Source organism: Arabidopsis lyrata (assembly GCF_000004255.2).
Source record: "Arabidopsis lyrata subsp. lyrata unplaced genomic scaffold ARALYscaffold_8, whole genome shotgun sequence".
NCBI classification, from domain to species: domain Eukaryota; kingdom Viridiplantae; phylum Streptophyta; class Magnoliopsida; order Brassicales; family Brassicaceae; genus Arabidopsis; species Arabidopsis lyrata.
The window spans coordinates 3009218-3021810 of record NW_003302548.1 but is presented as its reverse complement, the minus strand read 5'-3'; the positions used below and the strand labels follow the sequence as shown (position 1 = coordinate 3021810).

General features: G+C 34.1%; 2 protein-coding genes across 3 annotated transcripts; both read right to left on the bottom strand.

Moving 5' to 3' along the window:
- Window positions 1–1438: 1438 nt before the first annotated feature.
- LOC9299626 lies at window positions 1439–4713 on the bottom strand. 2 transcript variants are annotated; one of them, XM_021015975.1, is made up of 7 exons: window positions 3618–4713; window positions 3465–3532; window positions 2668–3375; window positions 2372–2585; window positions 2121–2247; window positions 1963–2029; window positions 1439–1878 (listed from the first exon to the last, which is right to left on the bottom strand). In XM_021015975.1, exons 1-7 carry the CDS (start codon window positions 4299–4301, stop codon window positions 1863–1865), a joined length of 1884 nt encoding a protein of 627 aa, XP_020871634.1. In that variant the 5' UTR covers window positions 4302–4713; the 3' UTR covers window positions 1439–1862. The 2 variants fall into 2 exon arrangements, with proteins under 2 accessions (XP_020871634.1, XP_002863550.2); XM_002863504.2 differs by having other exon boundaries at window positions 1963–2023.
- A 44-nt stretch (window positions 4714–4757) lies between these two features.
- On the bottom strand, window positions 4758–9288 carry LOC9301405 (LRR receptor-like serine/threonine-protein kinase GSO2). Its single transcript, XM_002863503.2, has 2 exons — window positions 5468–9288; window positions 4758–5388 (listed from the first exon to the last, which is right to left on the bottom strand). Exons 1-2 carry the CDS (start codon window positions 8850–8852, stop codon window positions 5012–5014), a joined length of 3762 nt encoding a protein of 1253 aa, XP_002863549.1. The 5' UTR covers window positions 8853–9288; the 3' UTR covers window positions 4758–5011.
- Window positions 9289–12593: the final 3305 nt, after the last annotated feature.

Genomic DNA, 12593 nt, shown 5'->3' with positions numbered 1-12593 from the left:
AATATAAATTGGGAAAAATGTCCAAAAACATCATGACCTTTCGAACTATTCATACTCGATATGATGAGATTAGGATGTCGATAGTGATCCAATAATCTTGACCTAATTGGCCATATAACTACACATATATACATAAATTTATCAGTTATTACTACTTTCACATGGGCTACTGATAACTTTATTTTCTGTTCACTCTTAAACTATAAATTGTTTTTCTATTTGAGTTTTTTGTTTTGTTTCATATGATTATATAAAATGGTTATGTGATTATGTCATATATATATATATATATATATATATATATATATATATATATTAGTGATTATGATATATATGTAGCATATATATAGTATTAGTATTATCGATATATTGTATTCCAAATCTAAATCCGTATAATCTATAATGGACAAAAAGAAAAGAAATTTAAGTGTATAATCCCCTATATATTAATAGAGAAACAATTTTTTTTAAAAACCTTATCATCATGTGTTATTAACAAGATTGTCACGCTGATGTGTCGCTCTCACAATGATTTGGTTTCTATTTAGATAATTACCCAAAATTTATTAGACTATTTACAGAATTTGTCATTAGTCTCATACATCTATATATCTCATTAATAATTAAAAACATACACTTTTTGTTTATCTTATATTACTATATTTTATATTTATATTATTCTTTATATATATTTATATAAATTTTCTTTAGCGGATGGGTAAACAATCTTTTTATTTATATTTATATTTATGTTTATATTTAAATGATAAAATATATACATTGGTTCAAGAATCTCGAATTCAAAACTACAAAATCTTTACATCTTTCATAAATTTTTTACTTAAATAAATAAGATAATCTCCTTTCTATATATGTTACGAAAACTTAAAATCCTATTTTTTGGAGGAGTTCTAACTTTTCGAAGAAAAACATTATAACCATATTTGTATATAAACCAAAATTTGGCTACATTATAACCATTTCGTAAATAATCCATTCATAATCTAAGAATCTTAGATTTGGAACACTACAAAATCTTAGCTTGGAAACTATCATATCTCATCTTTGCTAAATTTTGGATTTCTTATACTTATTAAAAAAAAAATTCTTTTTATACTACAAAATCTCGAAATCTTTAAAACATACGGAAAGACATATTGCTATAAATGGTAACATTTCGTCAATACTTTTTTATAACGTTGAAGTTTTATTCAAGGTTCAAATATTTCACGGGTAAAACATATTCTTATATGAAATAGTCCCAAATTTGAATAAAACAAAAAAAAATTTGTAACATATTTCGTTTTACACAAACGGATCTTGGATCCTGGATAATAATTTTACTTGAATCACTTCATCCGCACATCGTGCGGGTTGTTATCTAGTTATATATTAAGTAGGATGAAAGAAACTGTTCAAGAGATATGTCCAACCAATGTTGGGCAATCTAAAAACTTTGTCTTTAGCCAATTTATATCTGTAGTCGTTACAAAGGGTCCCTTAATTATTTGAATACTATCATTTTCATGTTTTTTGCTGCAACGATTTTGGCCAACACATTAAATTCTGATTACATAAAATCAACAATTAGAGAAATCCATATTTACAAATTACAAACATTCTTATTATATATACATGTAAAAGTTTATAAAATATAAAAGAAAAACTTTACTTGGTAAGGTGAAACAATCTGATTATATATACTAAGTTAAATTTCTGAAATAGGTTAAAGTTTGTTTTTCCCGTCTGTTTCTTGTGCCCTAAGAATCAAGAAATGCCCTCACAACATCAACAATTAGAGCCATACAGATCCGACATTTCCTTCTACTCCATTGAAGCTCATGAGCACAATTCAGACAAGTTCACATATGTCCACACCTGCGAAACAAAACCGCAATTTCGTTACAGCGTTTGCGTTTTAACAGCAATCGCTTTCTATGCTTTACAAGCAGACATACGTACCTATATAGAAGCGAGTCTATAGGCATCTCCAAGCAGACAGAACAATTTCTTTCCAGAGAATCTGAAACTGATTTTGACATAGTTCATGTTTCATCATCAATGGAGGATTCTAGATGATTATTTTAATTAGATCATGAATAGTTTTCAATGTTACTCACCAGACAGTGATTCGAATTGCATGGATTTTTGAAAATCGACACAAGATTTGACCAAAATTTTTAGTTCGAGCATTTCTCTTTGAAGCAGTTTGATTTGTTCTCTGAGATCACATATCATCTGTGTTTCCTGTTTTAACCATAAATCTATTACTTTACCAACACGCAACCCTATTGACCTAAGAAGCATGATCCTTAGTATTCAAAGAAATTGTTGCCGCAATCAAGATATAGTGGCTAAAACCATCACTTACAGTTACTGGTTCTAGATTTTCCTTCTCTGTTTCATTTTCTTCTAGGTTCTCTTGGCACCTTGCTGAACACTCAACCAAACTCTCCTCGTTATCTTCTTCTTCTTCTTCTTCTACAAGATTGCTTTCTACTTCTAACCTCTTTTGCATACAGGAGATCATGATTTTATCAATCTTTTCCCGAAAACCACCTTCGAGGAAGCTAGAAACAGTCCTCCTACGCAAGCAATCACATCCTTAAAACATCGAAAAGTTACTAAAGCTAATCTTAAAAAAGAAGAATTGATCACATAACATACCACTTGATCAAGTTCCACATATCATCTTTCTCTGAATTCTTGTTCATAACCTCGAGCTCCCGTTCTTTCTTGAGATCTTCCCAGTAACTTCGTGGCCGCGAAACATCGCTAATCCAATCATGATACACACTCTCTCCATCGTAATCTTCATTTTCTTCATATTCCGTTTCATTTTCATCCAAATCATTTAGAAATATTGGTGATTCAAGAATCAGGCACAACGGTTCTGAAGCTTCTTGCTTCTCGGCTTTTGATGTGTCTTCATCGTTTTGTGAAAATATGTCGTCTTTACCGCACTCTCTTAATACGTGACTTACAGTTTCTTCTTCCTTTCTTCTATCCAAACAAACCATTGATGTCCCTTCTTGAGGGTTGCTTCTATATTCCTCAATCTCCATGGTTTTGTTCGTTTCTTCTCCTTCCTTCACAATAGCTTTCCTCAACCCTTCTTTTTCTTCTGTAGCTTTCCTCTCAATTTCAGGTTTCTTTGAACCGTTCTCATTGCTTGCCGCTTCAGTAAAGACGGGTTTATTGGCAATTTCCGGCTTATAAGCGGCGGCCTGATTCTCCATTGTGTTACTTTTATCCATTGTTTCTTGCAAAACATTCTCCACCCGAAAAGATATTAGTCTAGACAAATTTTTAGTTTCTACTGCGCTATTCGGATTGCTCCCAGATCCCTTCTCAGTATTTGTCCTATATCTATCCCTGCATTTTGATTCAGTTGATGAAAATCAATATAGTTTGGTTCAAAACTCTTCTAGAAGTTCAAATAATTGAAGAAAACTATTAATAACCTCATATTCGACCGATATTTTTCTTGAGTCCCAATGCACCTTTCGAAACTTCGGATTCTAAGCATATACTAAATAACAAGGAAGTGGTCATTTTAAGTAACATCGTCTAAAGTGTAATCTATTAAACTACAAATTTAGATAAAAGAAAAGTACCTGAAGACGCCCACATCCGCGAGGCGAGAACTTTGAAACCGCGTAGCGACCAGCGAGCCATTCTAGCTCGTTTTTTCGGTTACCCAAAATCATCTTACAAACATCTTCATTTGCTTGCCGTCCTCTTATCCTAGGGGTACTACAACTAGCAAGCTCAAGAAAACATCTTCCTTCTCCATCATTCTCATAAGAATTTGAAACATTACTCATGTCTGAATCTATTTCTTCACTACTACTTTCGTTATTTTTTCTCGCCTGGTCGTTGAGAAATTCAGAAAATGAACTCGAATTCGAAATGTCGGAGAGACTTAGTCCAGAACTTGTCCTGCTATCAATTAGCGATTGACTTAGACTCGAGCTTGACTGCTGCGACCGAGCTTCCCAAAACTGAACAGCTCCCATGATAACACCATTTCTTGACGAGGTCTCAGGTTGACCCGGATTATAAAATGGATTGGAATTGGTCTCTAGCGGATAAGAAGAAGGAATCTGCAGAGATTCCCCTGTTTCAAAAACAGAGGATCTTGAAAAACATTCAAGAACCTCTTTACTTTTCCAATCTTTGTTACTTCCAGAATCATCGACAATTATAACACGACAGCTGTTGAAACGATCTCCAACAAAAACTTTGAGATTCTTTTCTTTCTTGTTACCATCCCTCGAAGCCATTTCTATAGACGACATTTGCTGAAAATATAAAGATCAAAACAAATCCTCTGCTCTGTTTTTAAATTGCTTTGTTTTGTTACACTCAAGAACAATGAAAGAAATTAACTATCATCGAAAGCGATTGCGAGGAAATGATTTCGCTTTCAACGAACGCCGAAAACAAACAAAATTGATTAGAACAGGGGAAAAAAAGAACAGAACAGAATGAAAAAAAATATGTTCCTTTTGCTCTTCTTTAGTCCTCTGTTTCTGAAAACTGTAAACAGAAAAAGAAAACAGAGGACTAGTAGAGAGGCAAGGAGAGAATGAAAAGAATAATATCTAGAGAAGAAGCTGAGTCTTAGGACTTGCTCTTACTCAATATATTATTTAAGGGATAAGGATAATTGTGTGTATACTTAAGAAAGTTAGATTTATGGTTTTTTTTTGGATTTTATAACAAGTTAGTATATTTTATAACGAAATCTTCTATGTTAAAATATAGTACACTATCTAAGTACTAAAGACTGGGTACATGATTATGAACGAATAGTACTTATCTCTAAATTAAGCAATAGTAATTTTTTTCTTCTTTAGCAAGATTAGAAAATTGAAGAATATGTTAAAAGTCTTAAGAAACATAAGAAAGCAATACAAATATGTTTACTACGCAAATAATGCATCAATCTACTCTCAACCAAAACAGAGTTTTCAAAAGAAGAAATATGTCTGAGTTTACTCAGCTTTTATTTATCGGTATCAGTTTGCACTTCCCTGTAACTGGCAGCTCTATTGTTGAAGACATTAAGAAGGTAGTCACTAGCTTGTCTTGAAGATGGTCTCTCTTGAGGATAAGTTTTAGTGCACTGAATTGCTATTTCAAGAACCTGGTAAGCTGCATCTTCTTCGCGGGATAAAAGCGGTTTAAGATCTGAATCAATCAGCTTCTCTCTTGCTTCAGAACCCGGAGGCGTATCAAGAACCGTCTCTACCCATCTAACCATATCCGTCTCTTCATCAAACATTGTTTCGGTTGGCATTTTACCAGTCACTATCTCCATCAAGACTATCCCCATACTGTAAACATCGCTCTTCTCAGTCGCCTTCAACGAGTAAGCATACTCTGTGAAAAAAAGAATGGTTTCAAAAGCGTTAGGTTCAACAGTGGAATCGAAGTTAAGAAACCCGAGAAAGACATGTACCTGGCGCGATGTAACCATAAGAGCCTGCAAACATAGTGTTTGATTCTGTGTTGGTGTCATAATTCCCGGTTAAGATCTTGGCGAGTCCGAAATCTCCTAAATGTGCTTCCATGTTGGAATCAAGAAGCACATTACTCGACTTAATATCGCGATGAACAATCGGAGGAACACAGTCATGATGAAGATACTCCACTCCTTGAGCCAACCCAACTGCTATTTTCAATCTTGTTTCCCAATCAAGAATCTCCTTCTTCTTCGTCTTCTCGTTTGCGTGAATCCAATCCCAAACGCTTCCATTCGCCATATACTCGTAAATCAACAGATTCAAGCCTTCCGCTTTGCTGCTGCAATAACCCATTAGCTTAACCAAATGTCTATGTCTGATTGTTCCAAGTGTCTTAACCTCTCTGTTAAAGCTCTTGTTTGACATCAAATCATCTTTCCAAAGAATCTTCTTCACAGCAATCGTCTCACCATTCCTCAAATCCGCTTTGTAAACTTTTCCTGACCCTCCTGATCCAATGATGAACTCGTCGTTAAGATAATGTGTAGCTTCCATAATGTCATCCCACTTTATATCTGACTTTGCACCTCCATTTCTAAAGAGAGGAGCTTGTGAAGAAGAAGAGTTCGATGAGAATGCGCTGTTTCCGCCTCGCACTTTCTTGAAAAGATCATGATTTTTCTTGAAGAAAAGGACGATAACAAGTACCATCAAAGCAATTGCTGCTAATGATGAAATTGCAGAGATTATAACCACGGTTTTGGGACTAAGACTTCGTTGCTTGTTTGATCCAGCTCTGTTGCAGTGACTAAGAGGGCTTCCACAAAGACCTGCATTGCCTACAAATGCATCAGCTTGCCATCTAGAGAACTGTTTCTTTAGTTTGCCTTCGAGGTTGTTGTAAGAGAGATTGAGATATCCCAAGCTTTTCATGTCACCGATTTGGCCAGGAACTTCTCCAACAAGCTGATTGTGAGACAGATCAAGAGATTCTAGCTTATGTAACGTCGAAATCGTAGATGGTATACGTCCGGTAAAGTTGTTGTAGCTGAGATCTAAAGCACTTTGAAGATCTTGTAGCTGTCCAATCTCAACTGGGATCTCTCCGGTTAAAGCGTTTCTTGATAACCGAAGCTCGAAAAGTTTGCTCAGCTTGCCTATTGATGAAGGAAGAGGACCTGAAAGCTGATTCTTTTCGAGGTTAAGTGCATTGAGAGCTTCCAAGTTTCCAATCTCTTGCGGGATCGAGCCGTTAAGTGAATTGCCATCTAGAGATAGCGTAAGAAGACTGGTTAAGTTGAAAATTTCAGTAGGGAGGGACCCAACAAACTGATTAGAAAAAAGCTTGAGCTCTCCCAACAATGGAAGATTTCCAAGCCATGGAGGTATAACACCTGAAAGAAAGTTATCGTTGAGATCAATGTGTGTCAGCTTCTTGCACAAACCGAGCTCTACCGGTATGATTCCCGTGAGAGAATTCCTCGAGATATCCAACAAAGACAGCTCACGGATTTTCCCAAATGTCCAAGGGATTCTTCCTGTGAATTGATTCTTCCCTAGCCTTAAACGATCAAGATTCAGACACTTACCTAGCTCAAGAGGAATGTCTCCCTCAAATCCATTGTCTGTGACATCAAACGAGAGATAAGAGCTTGAGCCGCACAACGGACTAATCGTACCATTGAACTTGTTGCTGGAAAAATTTATTCTTGTGAGATTCTTCAGGTTGATAAGCGAATGCGGAAGATTTCCTTGAAGAGAATTGTTGTATATCATAAACAGTTCTAACGCCGTTAAGAACCCGAACGAGGAAGGAATCGAACCCGAGAGCTGGTTATCCGCTAAATCCATAACCGTCATTCGATGACAGTTACCCAAACTGGCGGGAATATTACCTACAAGCTCGTTCTCCCTCAAGTGAAGACGAGTAAGCTCTTTCAATCTTCCTATTGAAGAAGGAATCTCTCCACTCAAACGATTCCCATACCAATCAATCTCCTTCAATTTCGTGCAATTCCCAATCTCAACCGGCATTTCACCCGAAAACCGATTCTCATATAGATACATAATCTCCAATTTACCAAGAAATCCGATTTCCTTCGGTACCTTGCCTTCCAAGTTATTGTGATACAGAGTAAACTCTTGTAGATTCGTGAGGTTAGCTATTGATGAAGATAACGTACCCTCCAAGGTATTGTTGTTAAGATAAAGATTCGTGAGTTCAACGAGCTGAAACAACGAATCCGGGATTCGACCTGTGAGCGTATTGTTCGACAAATCAAGCTCTTCTAGTAACCGACATTTGCTGATTTCTACCGGAATTTCGCCGGAAAGCTGAGTTTCAGACAGAACAAGTTGCTTCAAGCTTGTGTTGTTAGAACATACAGTCTTTGGTAACGAACCAGAGAGACGATTTTTCGCTAAAACCAAAGCAACAAGCTGATTCATTCGCCAGAACTCTTCGTGTATTTCTCCGGTGAGATTATTCGAAGACAAATCAAGTATTTGAAGATTCTTTAACTCTGTTAATCTCTTTGGAATCAAACCTTGTAATTCATTATTAATCAAATTAAGGTAATTGAGATTAACCAAATCACCGAGTTGACTCGGTATCTCACCGGAGAAAGTGTTTTCCTTCAAATTTAGTGTCTGGAGGTTCTTAAGTCGACTCAGCTCCGCCGGTAAGGACCCGTTGAGACGATTCACCGCCGCGGAAAACATTACGAGGCTGGTGCAGTTTCCGATCTCCGCCGGAATCGGTCCTTCGAGCTCGTTGTCTTGTAGATTCAAAGCCTGGATCTGAACGAGTCTACCGAGTTGATTCGGTATAAGACCGGTGAGTCTACACGAGGCCAAAGCTAGCATCTGGAGGTTGACGAGGTTCCCAAACGTCTCCGGGATTGTTCCGTTGAACTCGTTGTCTCCGAGTTTTAACGACTTGAGATTCACGAGTGAGCCGAGTTGACTCGGTAACTCGCCACTGAGTTGGTTAGAGAAGAGATGCAACGATTCCAACGAAGAAGAGAGGTTAGAGAGAGTCGTTGGGATGGGACCAACGAGACGGTTCGAAGACAAATCGATGTGGATTAGGTTATTAAACCGGCCGATTGAAGGTGAAATTGACCCGGTTAAACCTAAACCGGAGAGATTTAAACCGATTATTTCACGACCACCACCGCATGTGACGCCGGTCCAGTTGCAGAAATTGGGATCACCGGAATTCCAATCTCGAAGAAGGTTTTCTTCTTTTGGGTTTGTAATAAATGAGTTCTTCAGTTCGAGAAGAGTTTGAAGATCGTCTCTTTGACCCGGTTGACCCGAACCCGACCCGATTGAAAAACAGAGGAGAAACAGAGCAAGAAGAACAGAGTTTTGCTGCATTTTTGTTGTCGTTGTTGTTGTTGTTCTTCAAGAAACAAGAGATCTGTGAGAGTAGTAGTGAATGAAAGAAGCTTCTTCGAGTTCTTGTGATAGTGAGACGACTAGTGTTGGAAACATAGAGAATTTAAGACAATTGTTTGGTTTTTGATGAAGTAAGACGATTGGTTACAAGAACGGTGCATGGGGACTATCTATGTCTCTTTCTATACGCGTATAAGTATGTGTATGTGTGTGTTTTTTGATGTGGTGAGTAGGAGGAGAAGTAAATGCAGAGGATAAAGCTTTTTTGGGATCGGCTATAAAGGCTAGAACTATATTTAGAGTCTTTTTTTTTTTTTTTTTATCTCTCTTCTGTTTTCGGATCTTTCATTGAGAAGGTGAGTAATGAGAAAGAGAAGAACAAGGTCAAATTTAGTCAGAGAATAGACATTGGAAAATGCAATAGCAAGTGTCCATTTATGTTGCAGCTATGCCAATGTGTATTTATGTTCTTTTCTAGTAGTAGTACTTAAATTGTTTTGGATTTTAGTTTTGTAAAAAAAGTTTAGATTCCTCCTAATAATCTCTTCGAACTAGAGACCAAAACAAATAATTTTGTTGTTTATTCAGAAGAAAAAAAAACAAATAATTTTGTTTTTCCGTTGTTAATGATCGAACTTCGGAATCTCGAAACTCTTTTTCGATAGAGTGATGATACATTGGTTCATCTATCGACACCAAAATTTTGATAATATTGCGGAATGGTGAAATGATTATATGCTAAGCTGCAAAATTTTATTAAACATATAGTTTTCCGAAATAACGATTTATTTTCAGTATTTTGTGTGTTTAAGTGATCAATCTCTTAAAATAGTTTAATTATTTTGCTATTTCACTCAATAATATATTTGTGATTTTTCCGATCTTGTAGATTCGATGAATTTGCCTCCAATCCATAAATTTTTATTGGTTAAAATACAGTAAAAAGATGGGAATACTATAGATGTTGTGTACTCTTTCAATTTATCCTTTTCAACCCTAATCTCTCCATTTGTTTACAAACATTCAGTTTGATGAGAGTTTAAGTTGTGTAAGTAATGGTAATAGAAAAGAGATTTATGACAATGAGATAAAAAAAGTTCTATGGTAATGGCAATACACCTATAAATTTATATGGGTTTGACCTTGGCCAAGGAAAGAGAGTGGTTGAGATGAGAGATGATGACTTGGTTGAAGGATATTTCTTTAATTTCTGCTTTTGTTGTGAAGTGAGTTAGCTTCTCATTACTTAAGTCCTTTCATCAAAAAAGAGGGCAGTTGTATTTCTATTTTTAGATTCATAGAAACATTCACATATATGTTAAATATTACATATATTCTTAAATATATATGATTTCTATGATGAACATATTTATTATATTAATCAATACTCACTCTGTTTCACAAAAAATGTTATTCTACCATTTTTCACACAAATTAAGAAAAATAATCAAATTTTATTTATACCCCTTATTAATACGCTACATAATATTTTCTTTCTAATTAATAAGCTGAAATAATAGGGATAAAAAAAAAGAACTAGTCTTAAAAACTGCATTAAAATCACAAAACGACACTTTTTATGAGACGGAGTGAGTATAAAACAGAGTAAATTTTATAAACTAATATAACAAGAGAGTCTTAATATTATAGATTGACAGAATAGTCCATAATCTAAACCATAGAATTTAAACCGTCAAATATAAAAAAATGGTACTATTTTTCCTAAATTCTTACAAGATCTAACCTATCTTATAAATTAATATTATCTTTAAAATATTGCTCAATCATCCCTATAATTTAAATAATTGCTAGGTCAAACGCGTTCTCTCATCCATATTTTTTGTCATCACCCCAAACTCGGCAACATATTGGTTAGTTCTAACTCGATTCTCTTTGATATTTTCCCGATTTAAAAAAAAAAAGATTTTGTAGATGTCATCTTTGAAATAAAGGCCGAAGTATCTAGCTGCTGAAGTTGAATCACACCGTGTTCATACACTATAGACATTCAATTGTGGATTCTATAATACTACCATCTATATACTACCATGAAAGAGACAACAATGGATTACAAATGCTTTAATTTTTCTTTTGCTTAAATGATAAATACAGAACATTTTGATCATAAATAATTCTTTTGAAAAGACGTCGACATGTGACCTCAAGATCACGAGTTCGATATGAGAGACTAGTTTAACTTGTTTTTATCTCCGATCCAAAAAAAATATGAACAATCAACTTCTTGATTAGAAACAAATGTTTTCCTTAACAATATTTTAGTTATATATACGAGTCAATTTTCTTTGTAAGAAATCTAATACCCCCATTAGTCTAAAAATCGATTAATCTAAGTATCAATCTGATGTGAAGATGGTGATACGTTGTATTCACTAGATTTACTCGCCCGCGCGTTGCGCGGGATATCAAATTTCAACTGGGTATAATACAAAATGTTAAGAATAATCATAATCATTTGAATTTTAAAAACTATATACATTCATACTTATTTTACAAAACAATATACAACATAGATATTATAAAATATATTTAGTAAGTACCGCGTAATAACAAAAGTTATATAAGATGAATCGGTCTTGGTAGTCATCAATAAATTTTTTTTTTTTCAAAAAGAGAGTTATTTCCATAAACAAATCTTGTAAGTATAACTGTCTTGATGTTTTGACATATTCGTACCTCATACTAAAAGTAAATTTGCTGAGTTTGAACATCAATTTATGAAAATATTTAAACGTAATATTCATGCCGCTTCAATAGGTTTGGAGAGCATTATTTACTTATTGAAGCAAGACCATCATACCTTAAGGAAAGTTTTGACAAAATCATGAATGTCTTAATTTTATCTATCCTACTACGCTTACATGGCTCGACGATTTAACCTGATGTTGAATATGATAGTCTGGTATACTAAATCAAACTATCCGCTAATGCATACATAGATCGGATGAATATCGTTTATATATCCAATGCTTCAAGCATTACTCAATTTCTCTTCAAATATTTTTCGTCATCTTCTATGATGCACTTGTTCGCTTCCCAACATCTACTCTTTTTTATCTTCTATGCTCACTTTAATAAAATTTTAAATTGATTCTTAACTGAAAACTATTTCCTCATTTTCATCTTTTTAGTTTATTTTTTTTTATTTTTTTTTGGTAAGCGTTTATTTTCTTTTATTAATTATATGGTTTTCATGCTTCAACGTAATATAATTTTACGAAAGATATATATTTGTTAAAATTTTCTCAACAGTACTTATTTAGATTTTTACCTATATTTAAACATATTCATTTTTTATTTAGAAAACAAACAATAATATAGATATAATTGTATTATTTTTATTGTTATATTTTACTATAATTTAATATTAAGATACAATTAATCTTTATATTTTTTCGTCAATGTGAATTTATACTATTACTCTCTTGAAATATAATTTTCAATTTTAAATATGAATTATTTCTTATATCTTAAACTTTTATAATCATACATTTACTATAACATTTAGGGAGACTCACAAAAATGCCCCTTTTTCAATACCCCTTTTCAAAAATGCCCCCTTTGGCTGTCCATTTTTAAAAATACCCATTTTTATGTACAAAATGACTAAATTACCCTTCTCTTAATAAAAGATATTACAAATATATAAGGAAATATAACAAAATTAGGTCCACAAAATACAAAATATTTTTTGCGGAAAAG

Bases quoted from the DNA above. Each gene is read 5' to 3' on its own strand.
- LOC9299626 (XM_021015975.1), bottom strand. From the start codon at position 4,301: ATGTCGTCTATAGAAATGGCTTCGAGGGATGGTAACAAGAAAGAAAAG. The intron at 2,586-2,667 runs GTATGTTATGTG...TTGCTTGCGTAG, and splicing joins ATGTGGAACTTGATCAAGTG to GAGGACTGTTTCTAGCTTCC. The intron at 2,030-2,120 runs GTGAGTAACATT...TGTCAAAATCAG, and splicing joins GCAATTCGAATCACTGTCTG to TTTCAGATTCTCTGGAAAGA.
- LOC9301405 (XM_002863503.2), bottom strand. From the start codon at position 8,852: ATGCAGCAAAACTCTGTTCTTCTTGCTCTGTTTCTCCTCTGTTTTTCA. The intron at 5,389-5,467 runs GTACATGTCTTT...TTTTTTTCACAG, and splicing joins TTATGGTTACATCGCGCCAG to AGTATGCTTACTCGTTGAAG.